The sequence below is a fragment of the Fundulus heteroclitus genome, chromosome 4 (assembly GCF_011125445.2).
Source record: "Fundulus heteroclitus isolate FHET01 chromosome 4, MU-UCD_Fhet_4.1, whole genome shotgun sequence".
In the NCBI taxonomy this organism is placed as follows: domain Eukaryota; kingdom Metazoa; phylum Chordata; class Actinopteri; order Cyprinodontiformes; family Fundulidae; genus Fundulus; species Fundulus heteroclitus.
In genome coordinates this window covers 2,576,502-2,597,834 of record NC_046364.1, presented here as the reverse complement: position 1 = coordinate 2,597,834, position 21,333 = coordinate 2,576,502, and the positions used below count along the sequence as shown (strand labels likewise).

The 21,333-nt window shown below is 42.6% G+C and overlaps 2 protein-coding genes across 2 annotated transcripts in view; one reads left to right on the top strand and one right to left on the bottom strand.

The window, feature by feature from the left end:
- Positions 1–11,913: 11,913 nt before the first annotated feature.
- On the bottom strand, positions 11,914–14,944 carry LOC118562824 (acidic leucine-rich nuclear phosphoprotein 32 family member B-like). Its single transcript, XM_036135693.1, has 5 exons — positions 14,912–14,944; positions 13,158–13,307; positions 13,023–13,073; positions 12,382–12,453; positions 11,914–12,314 (listed from the first exon to the last, which is right to left on the bottom strand). Exons 1-5 carry the CDS (start codon positions 14,942–14,944, stop codon positions 12,108–12,110), a joined length of 513 nt encoding a protein of 170 aa, XP_035991586.1. The 3' UTR covers positions 11,914–12,107.
- A 3,466-nt stretch (positions 14,945–18,410) lies between these two features.
- Positions 18,411–21,333, top strand: part of LOC105937706 (ankyrin repeat and BTB/POZ domain-containing protein 2) — a 36,607-nt gene continuing 33,684 nt past the window's right edge. Inside the window, exon 1 of the mRNA XM_012879178.3 lies at positions 18,411–19,325. Within this exon, the coding sequence (XP_012734632.2) occupies positions 18,467–19,325 (859 nt within the window). The 5' untranslated portion in view covers positions 18,411–18,466. The remainder of the gene's footprint in view (positions 19,326–21,333) is intronic.

Genomic DNA, 21,333 nt, shown 5'->3' with positions numbered 1-21,333 from the left:
AGCAGAGTTGTGTTCCGCTGAAGGAGCCTGTTGGCCAGAGACAGAGACGTGACCAAATTGTCCACAGTCACAGTTCTGCCCTGGTCCACAAATGGCTCCATCAGTTCCACAACAACCTTCTCAGACAGCCTTTCTCCTGTGGGGCGGGAGGGATCTTCTCCCAAACAGGGCACAGCATTACACATGTATTTTGTGTCCAGATCCGCTGCAATCCAAAACTTGATTCCAAATTTACCAGGTTTGGATGCAGTGTATTGCAGAAAGGGACAACGCACCTTTGATGGAAATAGCTGCTCATCAACAGTAACGTGTTGCCCTGGACTGTAGGACAACACACAGTTCTGCACAAACTGTTGCCAGATGTTTGAAATTGCAGCAAATTTGTCCGTTTTCACGCGTTCCGAACGAGTGTCTTTGTTGTCGAAGCGCAGATATTTCATTATATCTTGAAACCTGTTTCGAGGCATTGTGGCTTTGACGCGTTCATTGCCAAAGTCTTTGGACCACAGATCCCGCATGGGGCCAACACTCCCCTGTGCCGCCCTTATAAACAGCACTGCAATGAAAGCCATCAGCTCATCCACACTCATCTTCCAGCCCTGCTCTGCTCTGCGGCCCTGCTGGACTGTGCAGTCTCTGATGGTCTCCAGCATACCAACATCCACCAAACACAGGAAGCTTTGGAGGCGACTCGTAATTTTCCGTCTTGCAAACTCCGTCGGCCCTCCAGTCCCGCTGAATTTCATCTGCGTGGTTTGCTGAGAGGTGAAGTCCTCCACTTTCCGCCGGACCCACGCACTGCCATCCTTTAACGCCTCTGTGTGCTCTGGTGTTGGGTCCATACCGGAAACTTTGCGTTTCTTGCCACCAGGAGAGATGTGGTCCTCATCTGATGTAGCCTCCTCGTCTGCGCTGTCCTCCTCAATAACAACACGAGCTCTCCTGCTTTTTCTTGGAGGTGGAGGATTATCTGTTGCAGGAGGAGCGGTCACGTCCTCATCAGATGAAGATTCTGCATCTGTGGAGTCTTCCTCTTCAAATGTGAAGTCAACGTTGTCGCCGTCAGAATCACAGTCTGGCATGTCTTGTAGCAAAGCCAGAGCCTCCAAAGCGCTCAGTCTCCTTCTGGTGCGCCAAGCCATGCTGATCTAGCCTGAAATCTCAATAACTCTGAGTCGATCTATTGGGCCTATTTATTCTGAGAGCTACACTTCACACCCACACCCACAACATTTACATTTACCCCGCCCCAAACCGGTTTTGAGCTGGAAACCCATTTCCAGCCCAAAATCGGCTTTGCGCTGGAAATCGCGAGCGCCGGTGTTGTGCGCTTCACAGTTCCCCTGTGAAAATTGATTTTTCGGTAAAACAACTCCCATAATCATGTCAAGGTTGTAACATTCAGTTTAATCGGCAGCTGTTGTTTACATAATTGTAAAATAAAAATAAATAACCGCGGTCTTTCAGGCAGCTGAAATATCCATTTTCTCCTCTCCTCCCACCATAACTTTGTTAACTTGTCTTTTACATATCTTACCTGTTGTTACTGTTCCACTGCGATGATTTCCTGTTTTGTGTTCTGTTCATGTACAGCACTTTGATTTTTCTTATTACTGAAAAGTGCTTTATAAACCTGCCTTGCCTTTGAGCTGAGCAATCTAAATTCACTTCTTTTCTCTCATCGAAATCAATTTTTTTTCCATCAAAGCGCGCCGTTCATCTGCAAAAAAAAAAAAAAAAAAAAAGTCTAAAACGACCCCTTTACTGTTCAAAATGTTTCTGTCTTCGTCCTGAAATGAAAGCCCCCTGTTTGAAACTTTCAGAGTAAAACACCACTCTTACTATTTTGGCACCTCCCCTTTTAATTAATGATTAAATTACAAAGAATCATGCACATCATGACTAGTCTGTTGATTTTCTATTGCTCTACAAGTAGAAACACAGCTTCTACAAAAGAGTGATTGTCCTGAATGGAGATGTTGGACAGCTATGTAATCAGGGTTTAAAACTGTTTAAGGGCATAAAAAGGGCTCTTTTAAGTCTTATACTAGAAAATGAAAGGAAGAAGCATAGTGAGACAAAACCTAAGTGCAGTTCAGACCCAAAGAATGGACAAAGGGGTGAGTCGTTGAAATAAAAGAGCAACACAGGAGCAGGAGACCTGATTCAGGACCTGGTCAGATGCAAATCAACAACCCTGCCATCACTCTCCTGGGTCGTTAGAGGTTAGCACACGAAACAATTCACCCTAACGATGCAGGAGTGACGGGTGGGTCCACTGATTTGCATCTGACTTGGAGCTCACCTTGGAGGACGGGGAACTTCTCAACACCATTTTTCTAATATATCCTTTGCCCCTCAAGTGCTTAGGGGGGTTAGTTTTGGCTCACATGATGAAAAGTTTGGACATCCCTCCCCAGGGAATATGCAGTGTTTGTTTCCAGTTCTGCATGTATTGTGAAAAGTTCACTTTTGGTCCCAACAGGGGAGATAAACTCCTTCCAGGTTAGCAAACAAGGCTTCTTAACACTAGCACTACCAGGGTTTTCGACCTCTCCCCTGAAGTCCCGAAAGAGGGTCAAAAGACCCTGAGTCCAAACTGACGACTCTGGTGGCTCAAATTAGCATCCCTTGTTCAATTGTAAATAGGGCCATTGCCTGAGGAATCAGCAAGGGGGGAGGAGAGCCGAACTCACAAAAGCATTCCACACTTCTGTACTGTCAGGCCAGAAGGTACGTGTGAATAGTCCATGTTGGGGGTGGGTGAGATCTATGATGGAGGCAGCTCTACAGTAGAAAACTAACCAAATTAGCAACACGGGTTGGCGTTCAAAGTTACTGCAGGGCTATCATTGGATGGGGTTAAATAATAATAATAAAAAAAGACACATTTTACTGTAGGCAACCCGTGTTTTCCTTACAAGTTTTTCTTGAAAATTAAGGAGCTGTTTGCTGATTTCATACATCAGAACACCCAAGAAAACAACTTTTATTTCATTAGATTATAATTGCACTGCATTTAACAAGGTCCCCTTTTTTTACTCTGACCAGTTTCCCTGTATCTAGTGAATATAGCATCCCCCAAAGAATAAAAACAACCAACACTATCACTTTACAACTATTACCCTGCAGTGTGGCTAAAACTAAATACTATAATAATAAACAATTGTTTGTTATTAGCAAAGTGCAGCATTTTTGGGATACAAAATCTCTAAAACCATCGTGTATGGTTTATTATGTATGTATGTTATATTATAAATCAACTAGCTGCTTTGGAGTCAGGGTAGAAAAATAAGCCTACTCTGTGCTTCCATCACAAACAAGGTAGTTCTGAAAATTATTTTAAAGAAGGAGATGTTTGTCTGAGTGATACCCTGTCAGTTTAGGCTGATGACCATGTCCTGGTCATGTCTAATTAGGCCCCTCTCGTTCCGATTTCAATCGAACAATAACAAGCTTATTGTTTCAATCGAACAGTAAGTTTTGTGTTGACTATAATTTAGTAATTAAGCATTTTTTTAAATCTAGGAATATCAGGCCCTGAATACAAATGCAGTCCACACTTTTTCAGATTTGCCTTTGAAAACCACTTTTTAAACCACAGATCCTTTTCTATTCACATTACGATTATGCACTAATTTGTACGAGTAAATGTCATAAAATACCAATGAAATACACTGATGTTTGTAATCATAATTTAACAAAATGCAAAACAGTTCAAGTAGTACGAATACCAAATTGTCCAAATTGCCATTGCCTCTTATACGTTTGTATATTTCTCATGCTGGAATTTCAGTCCTCTTGACTTAGACACAAATACTTCTGGTCATTGCTCACAGCTGTACCTGGCAGTTAGTAGGGAGTTAAGCTTCCCCCTTCCTTTGGTGCACCAGTAATGGCCTTATTTACAGAACAAAAGCGCCGGTTCACAACTGCTTATAGGATGCTAATTAAAATCCTTCAGGTCAGTCGACCCGTCTCTGGGCTCCAAAGGTAGAAATGTTAAATGACCCTTCTCTGGTAATTCTAGTGTTAAATGCCAGATTTGTGGGGAATACAATCAGTTATACTGTCTACAGATTCTCCCAGCTGAGCTGTGGGACTCTGCAGCTCCTCCAGAGTGACCATGGTCCTCCCTGAGCTCCTGAACAGAGCCCTAGGAGATGTTTCAAAGGTTTCTGTCTGCGGGGTTCACTAATAATCTAGCAAAGCACAAAGCTGCTGATTATTTACATTCAGGCAGACATCTAGGTTGGATTTTATTCAGGAGAATCAGATTAAAAGGCACAGCTCAAGTGTGCAAATCAGATCTTTCTGGTTTTTAGAAGTTCAGTGAGCAAAAATATCAGCACTACTAATGAATCGACTCCATTCTCACGCTTCCAACGTCTGCTGAAGAATTTAAATATGAATCTAAAGACATCTTCTGCCTTTTCCCCCAATTTAACTGAAAACTGATCTAATTCATTTCAGGACAGCAGAAAAGCAAAGCAGGGAGAGAGAAAAGCCAAAAATGTTAACATTTTATTTACAAAGTTATTGTTTTTTTTTTTTTTGTCATACAGAAAGTAAAAATGTAGCTACAACCTTGATTTGTGCAACAGGCTGCCAGACTAATAACCATGGCCTGCTGGTTGCTATAGCAATAATTTTATTGGGGGAAACAAAATAAAACAGGAAAAAAATAGGGAAATAATAAATCCAACAACAAAAAAAAAAAAAAAAATTGAATCCAAAAAAATATTAAAAACACAGACCAAAAACTAGATACCAGTCCCAAAGTCCTCACGCGGGAATACATAAAGAGGGGTGGACAGTGGAAATGTGGAATGCTGAGTGGTAGGCTGCCTGAGAACCTCTGGGGTTACGGGTGGGAGCGAACTGGGTGTTAGGTGGCTCCACTGATCTCTATTATACACTGGAGTGCTGATTTTGCCGAAAAACTGAAGTCACTGGCCGCCATCTTGCTACTCCCTACTCTCACAGAATCTCACAGGATTTAGTTGCAACAACAAGTCAGTGGATGTACTAACACTATCAACTACTAGGAAATTAGGTGCTGAAATATTTGTACATGTGTATATATATATATATATATATATATATGTTTTGTATATTGTTATTTATATATTTAGAAATGTTACATATGTATATTTAAGTGAATAAAATGCAAAATATTTCAGCACATGACTTTCTCAGTACTTGATAGTTTTAGAACATAAAATAAAAGTATATTGACATTTTAAAAGTCTTAAGCCCTCCCTGAACATGAAAAAATCCTCGTTATTCGATGCTGTAGCGCACATATTCCCTAGTTACTGGGGGAAAATAGGGAGTACCAATATGGCGGCTGGTGGCTTCAAAGCGACTTGTTCTAACATCGAGCGATTAGCACTCCAGTGTATTATATAGCTCAGTGGGTGGCTCTCAGTCCATTGGAGTGGGAGGAAGAAGAAGAAGAAAAAAAAGGGGGGGGGGGGGGGGGGTTGTGGGAGGAGCAGCTCCACTTGGCCCACCCGTCGGTACAGTCTTGCTCGTAAAAAGAGCCCAGTGCTGGAAAGGGGGAGCAGGTTGAGGCGGATTAAAAAGGCGGTGTGAGTTGTTGGATGTTCGGGTTTTGTGACAGGGTCAAAAGAGGGAGGAGGGGAAACTCGGCAGGCTCTCGTCTTCTGTTTTTTTTTTTTTTTTGCTTTTAATCGTCATCTTTGTCGTCCTGATCCTCGTCTTCATCCTCTTGATCTCGCTTTCTCTTCTCGCCTTTCCCGGTTTCTGCTTCTGGCGACACAGAGGGGACACTCATAAATAAACTAAATCACAGGCAGTCAGAAAGCTCTGCAGAATAATATTTCATCCACAAGCAAATGAAAACTTTGGCGGTTATTTTTTCTGGGGCTGCCATCCGGTTACCTGACTCCGCCAGATAGATTTGCTCCGCATATCCATCTGGAAACCTTCCGTTGAAGTAATTTTGGGAAGGGGCGAAAATACTGGTTAGCTGATTGGCCTATGTTGGTGATAGACGGGCCAAATGAACCAATCAGATTCCTCGTCGCTCGTAACAGAGCGACGACGAAAACACAACCACAAGCCAAGCTACTCTTGCTGCTGCAGGTAAAGGCTCGTTAGCTCAGCAGAGAAATACTCTGTAATTCCGATAAAACCTGCTCGATAGCCACGCTAACGCTAGTTTCATCGGCTGAAGCCGCCATGCTGTTAAGACTGAACTGACGCGCTTCCCGTTGCGTCACACCTCAACCCGCCTCAAAGCCAACGCTGATTGGACGTTCGTTTGGTGAACGGCTCCAAATTTTCTTCAACGGAGAGTATCCAGACTGATCTGCGAGTGAAACCTTGAAAGCTCGCGAGATCAGGATGGTCTCACGAGGCTAGCCATCCGGAGCACTCCACACCAAACTAATGCGTGAGAAGCCAGTATTAACGGTGACGCAGAAACCCCGTCTGCCTCTCTTCAAATCTGGAGCAAACGTGGTTTATTTTGGGGAAAGAGCAGCGGAGTCGGAGAAGGGAGATACGGCAAGCCCTATGGTCATATCACAGAGCACTTATGACAAGATGTTTGTGTATTTGTGCCACATTCAGGCACAAAGTTGTAGTCGAACAGTGAGACAGCAGGACAGTAAAGTTTTTATAACGTTATAGAAGTAATCTGCTGTAGTTTGGATATATTTGAAATAAAATCAGATGCATTCACATTTGATTTGTGGCTCCCGAGAGCCCATATGTAAAACGAGCATTAAGTTCAGGTATTAAGACTCCTCCTGGACCTCTGTGCTCTCATGCCTGCCCTGAATGCGTCTTCCTGGACTTACAGCTCAGAACCCGCCGTCCTCCAGCTCCTCCATCTACAACCTTCTGCTCGGTCAAGACTCTCGTTCTCTCTCAACAACTCATCCTCTCTTCAATAAACTCTTAAAAACTAAGCTTGGTGTGTGGCTGAATTCGGGTTCATCAGAACAGTTCCTGACACTCACCTTCTTCATCTTCATCCTCGTCTTCATCCTCATCCTCCACTTCTCCATCTTGACCGAACGCTTCGTCCTTCATAAAACAGCATTTACAAGTTAGAGACGAGTTAAAGATTTAAACAGTTGTCCGTTTTTGTTTTGGTTTTTTTTTGTCAGTGAACGCACCACGCAGCTTTTCCCATCAGCAGTTACCTACCAGTTATTTCTACAAAGTGTTAAATTGATCCACAGCCGTATACAAGTTGGTAACAGGAATAAAGTTGCACATTCACCATTTTTCCTTCAATATTCAAAACTCAAAGATTTCCCCTCAGCATTTGGGGCAGAAACATCCATCTAAAAGAAAAACGTGCATCACCTTTTCACTAATATGACAAATCGAAGGCATTTGAAAGCCCGTCTCGTTCTCATGGACCTTCAACATGCAGTAACTCTGGAGTGCACTGCTGCACTCCCACCTCTAACCATGGCTGCAAAATGCAAGATGAGGGTAAAAGCTGAAGCTAGTCGGGGGTGTGGAGGCCACAGACATATATACGTAGACGCGTCATAGGGCGCAGGTTCGCACGTCAACGTCACCGCCATATTGTATGTGGCAGAAAAAAGTTGAGTTCTGTTATTGTGAACGTGAATCAGAGAAGATGCCTCATTCCTGTGCTGCATGGAAATGTATTCTGGCTGATTTCACTACTTGCATCTGCCTTCTATAAACTAAGGCTGCACCATGTTGCAAAACTGGACACACTAAAGCTGCAGAGTGGCAACACAGGATATATATATATATATATATATATATATATATAGATATATATAATATATATATAATATATATATATATATATATATATATATATATATATATATATATATATATATATATATATATATATATATATATATATATATGTATATATATATATATATATATATATGTGTGTGTGTGTGTGTATGTGTTATGAATATAAGGATCAATTTGTTAAATCTAAACATTGTGGTCTTCATTATTTCACTCAACTTCCGTTTTGAAGCGGAGCAGGGTATCTTTACTTCCGGCTACATGCTTTTACATAGAAAATTCGGGAGGTGAAGAGGTGTTTCACTGATAATCAGCGCGATTTCATAAGGTAAGACTGAGACCACAATGTGTCGCATTGACTATCTTTATTTTCCTTAGTATTGGTAGCAATCATTGCTGTTATATAGATGCTTTGATTGGGACAGTAATATGAAGATCAAAGCTAACATGGAGCAGCTTGTTAGCTTACTTTACCTGTCATTAATCTGATGTAGATGTTATAAAATGATTACTGTAGCTTTGCTATTATAGAAATAAATCTTGTTCACTGAGTGAAAAAAGAGACATTTATCTGCTACATTGTTCCCTTTACTTGATTATGGTGACGTGTTATATATATAATTGCAGTCACTGAATTAAAAAGATCTTATTCCATTTGAATCTTTTTGTTCATTCCTAAAAAAATTACCGTGGGTCTATTGGACAGTACTTCTGTTTCTGAATTTTCTGTGTATTATAATGAATTTTCTTCATAATATTATTTGCACTTATATTAATGCACTTTTTTTTAGTTTTTGTGCAAAATACTGTATATTTTAAGTAGAAGCCTGAAATTGTTTTTATTATACTGTATTAGTAATGACATGTGCTGCTGACCTCTTAGTCAGATCAACCTTTAAAAAAGAGATCTTAATCTCAATGGGAGTTTATCTGGTTAAATAAAGGTTTTAAAAAGTATTATAATTACTCTATTTTTTCTCCCCTTGTGTCCATCTCTCAGCAGCATCATATCCACCAAGCATGGCACAATCACAGAGAAACCGCTACTGCAGTGTCCCACAGTGTTCGAACAACAAAAAAAAAAACTTTCCATATCTCAGTGTTCATGACTTCCCGGCTGATGCTGAGACTGGAGCCCGTTGGGTGACGGCAATAAGAAGAGACGAGGGGCCAAATTTTAAAATCCTTCGCGGCAGCACTTACGCCTGCAGTCAGCACTTCTCTTCCGAGGAGACCTATGTTTCTGCAAGTGGTCTTTAACAAATTAAACTCCATCTTTCTTTCTTAAAGATAATTGAGTTATAAGTTAATTTAGCTATTCCCAAGATAATTTCAGTGGCTCACCACGTAAAATTTTATTAGAGCTGTCAAAATCAATTTGTTAATGAAAGGAAATTAATCTGAGAAATTAATTAATTTCTGCACATACAAATGGTTTTTAAAAATACTCACCTGTACACTGTGATCACACACTGTCTCTTTCTCCTGCATTGTTTACATTTCAATTGTTTACTGTTAAATCACTGCTGCACTTTATCTTGTAATTTACTGTAATTCTCAAGCTGTATGCAAACGGAATTTCGTTCTGTACGCACTCTGTGCATACATAATGACAAATAAAGTTGTCTAAATCTAATTTGTCTATGGATTAACCCAGAACCACACACAAGGGACTTAAAATGAAAGTCTTTATTGAAGGTTTGATGGGATGGAGGGTGATGTAACCAGCGAGGTAGAACTGCACGGGAACAGGGTGATGGTGTTGGCAGGAGCTGACAGCCCCGAGAGAGACTTCTTGAAACCAGGAACAGGCAGCAGGGTCCACAGCTCGGCAGAGAATTGACAGTTCAGGGGAGAACCCACCAGAGCTCGGCAGCAGGCTCTTCTGTAAGGCAGAGGGGAACCGAAGCAAGGCAGCAGGATAAACAGGACAGGTAAAAGGTAAAATGGACAGAGCTGCTATGAAGTATCTATGTAATAAATAACTTAAATATATGAAGTGTGATGTATGAAGTTTTTTTAAATCCATGTTTTTTTGGTCAGTTCCTGAAAAATAACAGTATAGGACACAAGGGGTTTGCCCCGACAGCAGCATAATCCATAAATACTATAATGAACTGATTATTAGTGTGCATGCAGTGTGCATTCAACATTATTGACAGCGTCTTTCTCAGTCTATGATGTCCTAAACTATCACAGTTTTAACAGGAATGGGCAGAATTATTTTATTAATTGAGGCTCCAGATCTACTGACGAGACTGAGAAACACACTGAACCCACAGAGGAATTTTGAGGGATACTGCAAAAGTCTGCAACCTCAGTAAAATACTACACAAAAAAAAAAAAAACGGGAGGGAATGAGGCTCCTCATTTTTATTCATAGAGCTGTGACCAAGTGGCCAACAGCATTGACACTGGTCCAAAACAAAGTATGAAAAGGCTCAACATTATACATCAACTATATCCCTGGTGTGACTCATTGGCTAAAAGCTGTGAAACAGAATAGCTGATATAGCAATAAAGCTAGCGTAGCAATATAATGGAGAAATAGAAAACTAATAAATGACAAAAGTCCTGTTGGTAGCATAGCTACTATTATCCTAGCATCTATGCTAACAACAGAGCTAAGAAGACAAAGCTCTTACCTTCATAATCGAAAAGGTATTGTTCCACAAAGAACTTGTAATCTTTGTCAAGTTTGGAGGCTGGTGTGGCCGAAAGCTTTTGTGCCAGTCTGTGCACGTCTCCCAAACGAAATTTGGGTAGATTGGTGAGGGACTGTTTACCTGACAACGCCAGATAGATTTGCTCCGCATATCCATCTGGAAACCTTCCGTTGAAGTAACTTTGGGAAGGGGCGAAAATACTGGTTAGCTGATTGGCCTATGTTGGTGATAGACGGGCCAAATGAACCAATCAGATTCGTCGTCACTCTGTTACGAGCGAGGACAAAAACACAACCACAAGCCAAGCTACTCTTGCTGCTGCAGGTAAAGGCTCGTTAGCTCAGCAAAGAAATACTCTGTAATTCCGATAAAACTTGCTCGATAGCCACGCTAACGCTAGTTTCATCGGCTGAAGCCGCCATGTTCTTTAGACTGAACTGTCGCGCTCCTTGTTGCGTCACACCTCAACCCGCCTCAAAGCCAACGCTGATTGGACGTTCGTTTGGTGAACGGCTCCAAATTTTCTTTAACGGAGGGTAGCCAGACTGATCTGCGAGTGAAACCTTGAAAGCTCGCGAGATCAGGATGGTCTCACGAGGCTAAGGGACTGTGTGAATTCCCTATATAAAAACACTGCTGGCGGAGAAAGCGGAAGTAAAGATACCCTGCTTCACCGCAGAACGGAAGTTGCATGACGTCACTGTGAAAAGGGTCTATGACGCGTCTACTCTTTTATTATGTCTGTGGTGTGGAGGCCCCCTGTGGCCCCCTAGTGGAGGCCTGGGGAAATGCCACCACACACTAAAGATTTTCTCCACCTTTGGTCTTTCTGGGACCAAGATTGGAGATTTTTAAAAACACTTTTGACACTTTCCATTAGATATTTTTAAGTGAACAGACCATACTTCCACCTCTGACTTCACAGATACATTTTGAATTTACACAATTTATCGTCGTGATTAGGCTTGTAATACAACGTAACACTTGGGATACACGATAAATCGACGTTAACTCAAGATCGGCCGTCGACATTAGTCAGTTTTAACACGTGGACATCGGTCCCATAAATAAAACTGGGCTGATATTAACAGCTGATCTTCCTGCCCTGCTTGTTGTCGTTTCATATCAGCGCGTCCCCATGTGCCATCATTGTATGTTAAATGTTTTCTTTTTCACTGAAAAATCTGGACGACCCAGTTCTTCGTTTGACATCTAATCCATTTTAGGTCCAACTCTGTTTCCAATTTCTTTAAAGTGTCGGTGAAAATGTTACTGATGCTCGTAAACCTTTTTTTTTTTTATCTTGGCACTGTGGTCTGGTGCCATGAAAAACTATTACTGCTGTGCTGAGGTGTCTGCAGTTCATTTTTGACCATATTTCTAAGTCTAAGACTAGATGCTGATAAGGCAAAAGTTACACTCTTTAGGCTGTTCTCCCCTCATTCGTCCTCCTAGATGTCACTCAGACATTCCAGCCACAGACTTTGTTCTCAGGACTTCTTCAGTGCTCCGTTAGAACCATCAGAACATGAAAAAAAAGCCTTTTCTCACTGTGCACCATCAACTTGGACCAGAAACTATCCATGATTTCTCTGGGATAATTTGAGTCTATTTAACGGGAAAACAGAGAAGCCTTCCAGCAACCTTCGTCGTTTCCTCTTAGGGCCTCGTACCTTCGTCCTCGTCATCATCCACGCCGTCTCCGTCCACCTCTCCGTCAGAGTCGGAGGCTTCCATGTCCTCCATGTCGTAGCCGTCCAGGTATGTGAGCTGAGGCAGCAGATTGAAGACGCTCTCTCTGTAGTCGTTCAGGTTCGTTACTTCACAGTTGAACAGGTCCAGACTCTTCAGGTGTTCCAGCTTTTTCTGCACAGGTGGGATGGAAATTAAAACCCGGAAGCGCGCACAGAAGACTGCAGACGGAAAAACGTACCAACGGCTCCAACGTGCCGATGTCTTTCAATTTGTTTCCGCTCAGGTTTAGATGTGTGAGGTTGGGGAGTTTCTCTGCTAAGACTAGAGCTGGGCGATAAATCGATTTAATCGATTAATTCGAATTTACAATTCTTTAAGATTTCATTTTTGGTTTCGGATTTTATTTTGCCAATACACTCATTGGGTTTCCATGAAGAGAACAGCATGTGATGCTGAATATATGTTTAGACAAATGTATTGTCAAAATATTGTTAAGTGGAAACTATTTTTTTACCATAATACGAGGTATTTAATTTACTTATTTACTTTTTTTTTTTTACTTAGTTTGAAGTTCACAAGTGCAGTGAAGCCTGTTCTTAGCTCAATGTGTAATACCAATAGCAGCAAATGTTTTGTTATATTTTCATTGTTTATAATGGCACGGCTGCCATCTTATTTTACAAGCATGTTTCACAGCTTGTTTTTAGTTGCAATTTGAATTCAGGTCAACTCCCTGACGAAATACTTGACATAAAAAGCAAGGTTTTAAAATAATTTCTTTAATTTCTTTTTATGAAACAAAAAGGAGGGGAAAAAATCGATTAATCGCATTTGGTATGATAAAATCGGAGATTTATTTTTTAATCCATATCGCCCAGCCCTAGCTAAGATGTCGAGGCCGCCGCCGATTCTGTTGTCGCTCAACTCCAGCTGGAAGGCAAGCAGAGGGCGCGGTCAGCTGCAGCCGGCGCCCGACCTCATTGTGGGGCGGCGCCAGGGCGAGACGGGCCTTACCTTCTTCAGTTTTGCTAGTTTAGGTAGGTTGGACACTGAGATTAGGCCGACGTTTATCAAACTGAGGAACTGGAGGTTGACGAACTCGGCTGTGAGGCCTTCGATTTTCCCTTCAACCGAGCGACATCTATCGAGGACGAGCTTTCGTACCTGAAATCAGATTGAGGAAGACTGACTTAGTGCGTCAATCAGTACCAAATACGTCACACTTTACAAAAGGCTATGAATCAGGTCAAAAATAAACGCACCCATCTCCATGCTGCGTGGTGATTAGAAGGTGAACGACCACAGGCTAAAAATCCACATCTCACACGATGCTGACTGCAACACAACAGGGTCCTCACCAGGATCCCCCCCCCGCAACCCCCCCAGCTAACATTAGCCGATGTTTGGTAGGTTTATAGCTGCGCTGATGCACGTTCAAGCACTTTACCGACTTCTCTAAGGCTACGTTCACACTGCAGGCCTTGATGCTCAATTCCGATTTTTTTGTGAAATCGGATTTTTTTGCGTGTCCGTTCACATTTCCAAATAAATGCGACTTGTATGTGATCTCCTGTGTGAACTGCAGTCATACACCTAAGTGTCCCGCATGCACAGTAGAGGACGCGATGACGTCATATGTAGCAAGCGTGCTCATTGTTTGCGGAAGTAAACATGGATTGTAATGCTGCAGCATATCTTGAGCTCTTTACGTTATTCTCCAACCGGAGCCAGCACTTTACCAACGCAATCTTTTTAAGAAGAGGAGAGGAAGAGAGCCAAATTTTAGCGACGTGAGCGGCTTTACTGAAACGGACTTCATTCATAATTTTCAAATGACAAAGGAAACCTTTATGTGCGTCTGAACAGATCTCTTTAGCGCTCTCACGTAAAAACACACATCTTCGGCCAAAGCGGTGAGTAAACGCGTTGCCATGAGGCTGTATGGACTTGCAACAGGTGCTTGCTACCTTACAATAGCCAACCTCTTTGGCATAGCCAGGTCCACCATTAGTGATGTTTGTCAAGTATTAATGACGTGTAGGTCGGATAAATGCGAACCGGCCGTACAGACACAGGTCGCATTTGAAAACATCTGATACGTATCGGATTCAGGACCACATATCCAAGTGACCTGGGTCGCATTTGAAAAAATCCGATCTGTGTCGTTCAGACTGTCATAAAAAGATCAGCTACAGGTCGCATATGGGCAAAAAAAAATCGGAATTGGGTCACTTCAGGCTGCAGTGTGAACGTAGCCTATGTTGCTCTCTCGTGTCGTACTGACCGTTAGGCTCATAAAAAATGAGCGTAATGGTTTAATTTCAGCGTAACGGTCCATCGTGCTGAAATGCGTTGGTGAGAACCCTGCATTAATAAATCAATTTAATCGATTGACTTGAACTTACAATTTATTAAGATCACATTTTTGAAGAAAATAAATAAATAAGATTGAGATTTTATTTTCCAAAGCACTCTTTGGGCTTCCACGAAGAGAATAGCGGCAATCCTGAATATATGTTTAGGAAAATCTTCGTTTTACTAATTTAATTTAATTTACCTTTTAAAGTTGGTTTGAAGCTACACAAATGAAGCCCGTTCTTAGCTCATCGTGTGATACCGCTAGCAGACAACATTTTGTTATTCTTTCATCGTTTACAACGGCAAGGCCGCCATCTTGTTTTACCAGCATGTTTCACAGCTCGGCTTTAGACGCACTTTGAATTCAGGTCCACTCCCAGATGAAATACTTGAATTTAAACGGCTTGTACCTGTACAACCAGAAGCAAGTTCTTACCCGTCATAGTCGAGCGTGCTGTTGTCTACATTTCTTGTGGCAAATTCCTACAATTCCCAGTATTTCAGCCGGTGGGACGAAGCGACGGAACGGATGGTTACGTGTGCGGTTAGCTAGCTGAGCACCTTCAGTCTTAATCAATGAGCTGTAGCAGATCTGCTGCCATGTTTGGAACCACTGACCCAGTCTGGGCCAAGCTACAGCCTCACATCCGACTCCAGATACTTTGGTCTATAAACAAGTTCAACTCCATCAATGCAGGTGGAGGCGTCACAGCGAGCCCACACCATCACACCTCCACCGCTGTGGTTGACAGTGTTCTCTCCGCATCACGGCCTGGGAATCTAGAAAGGTTTTCTCCCCTGTGGATAATCTCTGTGCAGAACGACTGTGATGAATGGTGTGAAACAGAACCCGATCTTTAGCCAAAAACACTGATTTCTTTAACTGGGTTTATTGACGGGCCAATGAACAAAAGCAGGATCCAAAAACAAGGGTAAGGCAAACATCCAGACACACTTGACGGAACAGGCGAACTGACTGGGCAAAAACAAACAGAACAAGTTATCCAAAAATAGAAACAAGGTGCTGGGAGCTCTTACCAAAAACACAGACTGCAAAGATGGAGGAACAGGTGCATTAGAGTATGACGTACCGACAGATAACTGAGGAGGGAGTGAGACTTAAATAAGCAGAGAAACAGGTGAGCGGAGGGCACTAATTAACCACAGGCAGGTGGAAACAATAACGAGACTGACAGAAGGATAAAACTAAGACCGAGAATAAACTCTAAGCACAGAATAAGAACTAACACAAAGACCGGACTACTTAAAACAATACACAGACTAAACAAAACCCTAAAACAAGACAGAATCTACAAAGGAAATAAACCCAAAAGCATGAGAGAAGCAACACAATCAAACACTAAACCAAAACCAAAAAACAGAACATTACAACGACGGACTTAAAATAGTCTGGAGAAGGCAGCAACAGTTGCTTTGCTACGTTCCCCCCCCCGCTGAGATCTGACACACCTGTATGCTCCAGACCTGCAAACTAACAAAATGGCTGCTTCTGTAGAGGTGGTCCCCGTCCCCCCCAACTCTTTCAAAACTGAATTAGATTCTTCTAATACTTAGGTGTGGTTTAGATTTGACCATTATAAGACCAGTCAGTTTTTAAACTTGTTTTTTCTAGGGGGAAAGGATCATCGACAACTACGGCAAATATTTGTTGTCAACCAAATTAACCTGACTGGTAAGGTCCCTTAAAACAAGATACTGGTCAACTCCCACTGTACAAATACCAGAGGTAGGCAGTAACTAGTTACATTTACTCATTCACTTGAGTAACTTTATTTACAAAATGTACTTTTAGTAGTTTTACTGCACTGTACGTTTTACTTGAGTCATTATTACTCAAGTATCACTACTCTTGAGTATAATTTCTGCCTACTCTACCTGCTGTGAGTAACTTTATGAATAAAGAACATACTTGGTTTAACCAAAAATGCACCAGAGACAAAACTTTGTGTTAGAGTGAGACTTTTTATTTGTGCACAAGCTTTGTTGTTTTAAATCGTTTTAAAAAAACATTGATATTAATCTTTGTATCGATCTTCATGCATAGCCCTACTAAATACATTTAAAATGCTTCCAAACATTTTTGAAAAGTAGCCCAAATGTGCAGTGAAGAAAATCCATTTTTCTATAGACACGTCAAGGTGGAGAGCGTCAAGCTTTACTCCAACCCTAATCCCTGTAGTTTATCACAAAATAATGTTTTAAGCACTGAAAATAGACATGGTGTCGGTTCCACAGGACAAGAGTCTGGTAACTAGATCTGACTCCAGATCTGCAGTCTGAGAGTGAAGGGCTCTGATGGAAATATGAAGAACGTTCACATAATTATTATATGATAAAACCTCATTAATAATGGCTTTATATCTACATCTATCATTTTAATTCTCACCAGAATTCACTGCAGCCTTTTTGACAAACTGAAGTACTTTTGAGATACTATTGAATAAATAAATTACATCGATACAAATGCATCCACTACTTTTTGTCTGTGTCACTCTAGAAAAGGATATTTCTAATTTTGGGGAAATGAATCAGAAAAGGGGTGGTCTGGAAACCTGCTTATGGGATGTAAGAGGACATCAGCTCTGACAGCAGGTTCCAAAAAGTAGTTTAAAAGTCTGGGGAAGAGCGCACAAGAAAGCAATAAATCTTTACCGTATAGACGTAACATATTTTTGGGTATTTTCTAAAAGGTTTTCATTAAAAATCACAAATAAAAACATGTTTTATGTGGGAATTTACTTTAAAACACTGTTTGTTTGTTTTTAGCGGGAAGCAGTTGAAGTGCGTCAGCGGCGCCACACGGGGGCGCTGGAGATCAGCCCTGATCTCAGGTGTGACGTTAAAGCCTGCGGTGATTGGTCAGTTTGTGCCTTTAAAAGCTGCTGGTTTGACTCCAGGGGTGAGGATTAGAGGTGGGCGATACCGGGAATTTTTAATCGATCCGATACCAAGTAAATACAAGGGGCAGTATCGCCGATATCGATCCGATACCAATACTTTTAACATTTGATTTTTATTTTATTATTACAATTAAATAATAATAATAAAGTTATGTTCAGTGTTTTTTTCCTAATCCACCGCCTATATCTTTCAATCCTCATGTAATTTTGTCCGTATTGTGTGCACCTGCTTGTTGCTTTAACCCTATAATTTTCCCCGTCGTGGGATAAATAAAGGATTAGCTAATGTTATCTTATCTTAAATAACACTTTTTAATAGGATATATGTACTGGGTTATTTCAAGGTCTTAATTACATTTTCTGTGTGGGCTCCAGTAACATATGATAGATAATATCTACTTTGAAAATTAACATGAACTGCTGCTCTGATCTACCTGGATGTCCTCCGGAGGACTGAAACGCCTCAGTCAGTGACGTCAGTCTGTGGGTCTGTCGGGGCAATCAGGGAAGTTTCCTCTGTCGCTCTACGTTTTCTTCCTCATGGTTTTTCACGTGCTTAGATACATTTGTTGTGTTTCCACTTAATCCACTTAACCGGCTTTTTACAAAACATATTTCTCTCTTCATGTTTTTCCGCTCTGGCGGTCTCTCTCTCTCTCTCCGTGTCTAAACTGGAGCAGCGCACCGTGCGCGGCGGTTGTTTGTGTATGTTGAGTTGAGAGAGCACAGTGGGCGGGACAGGCTGAACCTGCGTGCTGATTGGCTGGCGCCGCTGAGCCATGTACGAGAGGGGAGGGGGAGCAGCAGCCAGCAGAGTGCCTGCCCGTAACACAGAAGGGGAGACTGGTGAATGTGCGGCAGTCAGCGCGCGCGGGAGAGAATAAAAAGGATCGATCCTGTTAAAAGAATATTGTTCAATATCAATACCCGCGTTGGTATCGATAGTATCGATCCTAGGATCGATCCGCCCACCTCTAGTGAGGATAGTTTTTCGCCTCACACCTGGGACTCACCTGTGTGCAAATCAGTGACTCTCGTGGCAGCATGTCCAATTCCACGCTGCTGAAAACGCTGGAGGACCTGAGCTTGGACTCGGGTTATGCAGCCGGGGACGCCAGCCTGTCCACCTCCAGCAGGTCGGGGCGGTCTCAGCCGCAGGTCAGCGCTGCTCGCCGGGGTTGGTGGTGGCAGCAGACGGGCTCCATGTACAGCAGGAACGGCAGCTGGGACACGGTGAGCACGCTGCCGGAGGACGCGGCGGACACCCTGGCCAGGTGTCCCTGCCTGCCGGAGCTGGAGGAGCATCCCTGGACGGAGCGGGAGCTGCAGGACGTGCTGCACAAAGTCTCCCGGTCCGACTCTTTCACCCCGGACGCAGTCCACAGACTGTCCGCCCTGCTCCGGAGAGCTCTGGTGCGGGTGTCCCGGGAAGCGCAGCGGCTCAGCGAGCTCCACAGGCGGTGCACACGCGTGGAGGTGCAGAGCGCCGTGCGGCTGGTGCTGAGCTGGGGTCTGGCGGAGCGCTGCGTCTCCTCCGCGGTCAGGTCCGCGTCTCTGCTCTGCATGAACTCCGGGGACACCGCGCGCCCGCGGGGCGAGTCCGCGCGCTGCGGGCTCGTGCTCTCCGTGGGCCGCTTCTTCAGGTGGATGGTGGAGACACGCGTGTCGGTGCGCGTGCACGAGTACGCCGCAGTCTGCCTCGCGGCTTTCGTGGAGAGTTTGGCGGAAGAGGTGGCGCGACGCGCGCTGCGCGTGCCCGGAGAAGAGGCGCGGGGACGGGCCGGCGGGGCCACCTGCTGCCCGGTGACCGTGGAGCTGCTGGAGGCAACGGTGAGCAGCGACTCGGAGCTGTGGGGGCTGCTGCAGCCCTACGAGCATCTCATCTGTGGGAAAAACGCCAGCGGTGAGTCCGCGACACCCAAGCGGTGAAAGTCCAACCAGCAGCTCCGGATGTTCTGCGTTCCTGTAAAGAGAATTAAGAACATCCTTTTATTTTATTTTAGCTTCCTGTTGTTCATGCAGGTGTGGATAAAGTCAGACTCAAACATTACAGGTAACCTAGGGACATGCTGCAGCGACAGAACTTTGGAAAAGTCTTCATACCTCTAAATATTTCAGCCTAACACAAACGTAAAAGCATTTTTAAGGTTTTATCTGACCGACCAAAGCAAAGTAGAGCTCTTTTTGAATACAAATAAAAACTAAAATCTATGGTGGTAGACAAATAATTCATCTGAACCTTAGAGATGATGGAGCACCTGCAGACCTACCATCTAACCCAGGTGTCTGGCCCTTTGAACCTTCCACAGTGCTTTTTTAACGTTGGCTAAAATGGATTTTAAAAACAATAACAAATGTCGGTTTTAGCCGTTTTTCAGTTATTTTTAATGTAATATTTGCTTTGAATTCCACAACAGAAAGTTACCAGTAATATTTTCTAGATCTATTGGCTTGAAAACTCTTTTTTTATCATCATTTTGCAAAGGATAGAAATAAAGCACTGGTTGTTTTAGAAATTCTGACAAATTTCCTATAATTGCTATAAAGTCGTCCTTTTCAAAAGCTGCGGTAACATTCCAGACGCTAAACCAGTTTTGTTTAGCTGGACAGAGGACGACGGTGTCTCTTTGGCAGACCTAAACCCAACGCACAGGACAGGAGAGCGTTAATCACAGGAGCCGCCAACAGGTTCATGGTAACTCTGGAGGAGCTGCACAGATCTGCAGCTCAGGTGGGAGAATCTGTTTAACGCCGTTTAACTTGTTAGTCTGTCACTTAAACACCTGGAAGGATGCTCAAAACTGTGGCTGTAATGTGGGGGAAAAGTGAATATCAGAGAGAATGAATGCTTCTTAAAACTCACAGCAGAAACGTTCTTCCATGTGCCAATATTCTGAGCCAGCATGAGAACTTTCCTCCTGCAAGCTGAGCCCACTGTAGGACCCGGGTCTCTTTCATCAGCAGCCGCTGGGTCCACAATCACCCCAAAGCACCAGAAGATTAGAGAACCTACCAACACTAAGAGGATGATTGGGGGAAACCCGCTCAGACAGGAAACTGGTAATTTGGGTAATAACTGTGAAATAGACGAACCTCGCTGATAACTGCTGGAGTCAGACGCTCAATTTGAGGCGTTTTCAGTGTAGAAATAAAGCCTACTTCCTCTCTTTAATTGCTCAATTACTGTAGGATCATTATACTTGGGGTGTTTTTCAAGGAATTTTAAATAAATCATTAATAGTCTTTGACAAAAATTACCAATTTTTTCAGTTTTTCACTTTTTAAAATAAAAGTTTACAATAATGCATTGTTCCTACCTAAACCTCCACTTACTAAAAATTATACAAAGCTTATACACACCAGCTTGTTTGTATCAGTTATATAAAGGCATCAATTATTTTGACGACCCTCCTATGTGCCACCTTTGGTTTCACTGTTACTGGTGTATAAAAAAACATTTAAAATATTAAACAATGCTTAGCCTGGCGGCTAATACAGAGGAGGAAACCCTGCCGGGAGTCCAGACGTCAGCCAAATGAAGCTTTAGATCAGGGCAGGTCCAAATCTTTTGGCACATGGGCTGAAATCGTCAAGTCAGAGGTGCTTGAGGGCCACAAGATTATTAAATATTTTTTTTTTACTTGCTCTACAAAACATGATGATTTTATTTAAACAAATTAGTCAGAAATTCAGCCAGAAAGGGAAGTGTCAATTTTTAATAAATTAAATCATATCAGAGTTTGAGATTGACTATGAATTTAAAGAGAACGTAAAAGGTGTGGTCATTAAAAAACGATCACTTTGTGTTTCACCAAACATTTTCAACTGTAAAAATTTAACCTGAATTTTGCCCTAATTAAAAATTAAAAGTTTCGATTTGCATCAGCCACCTTTGCTGGTGGACCAATTCT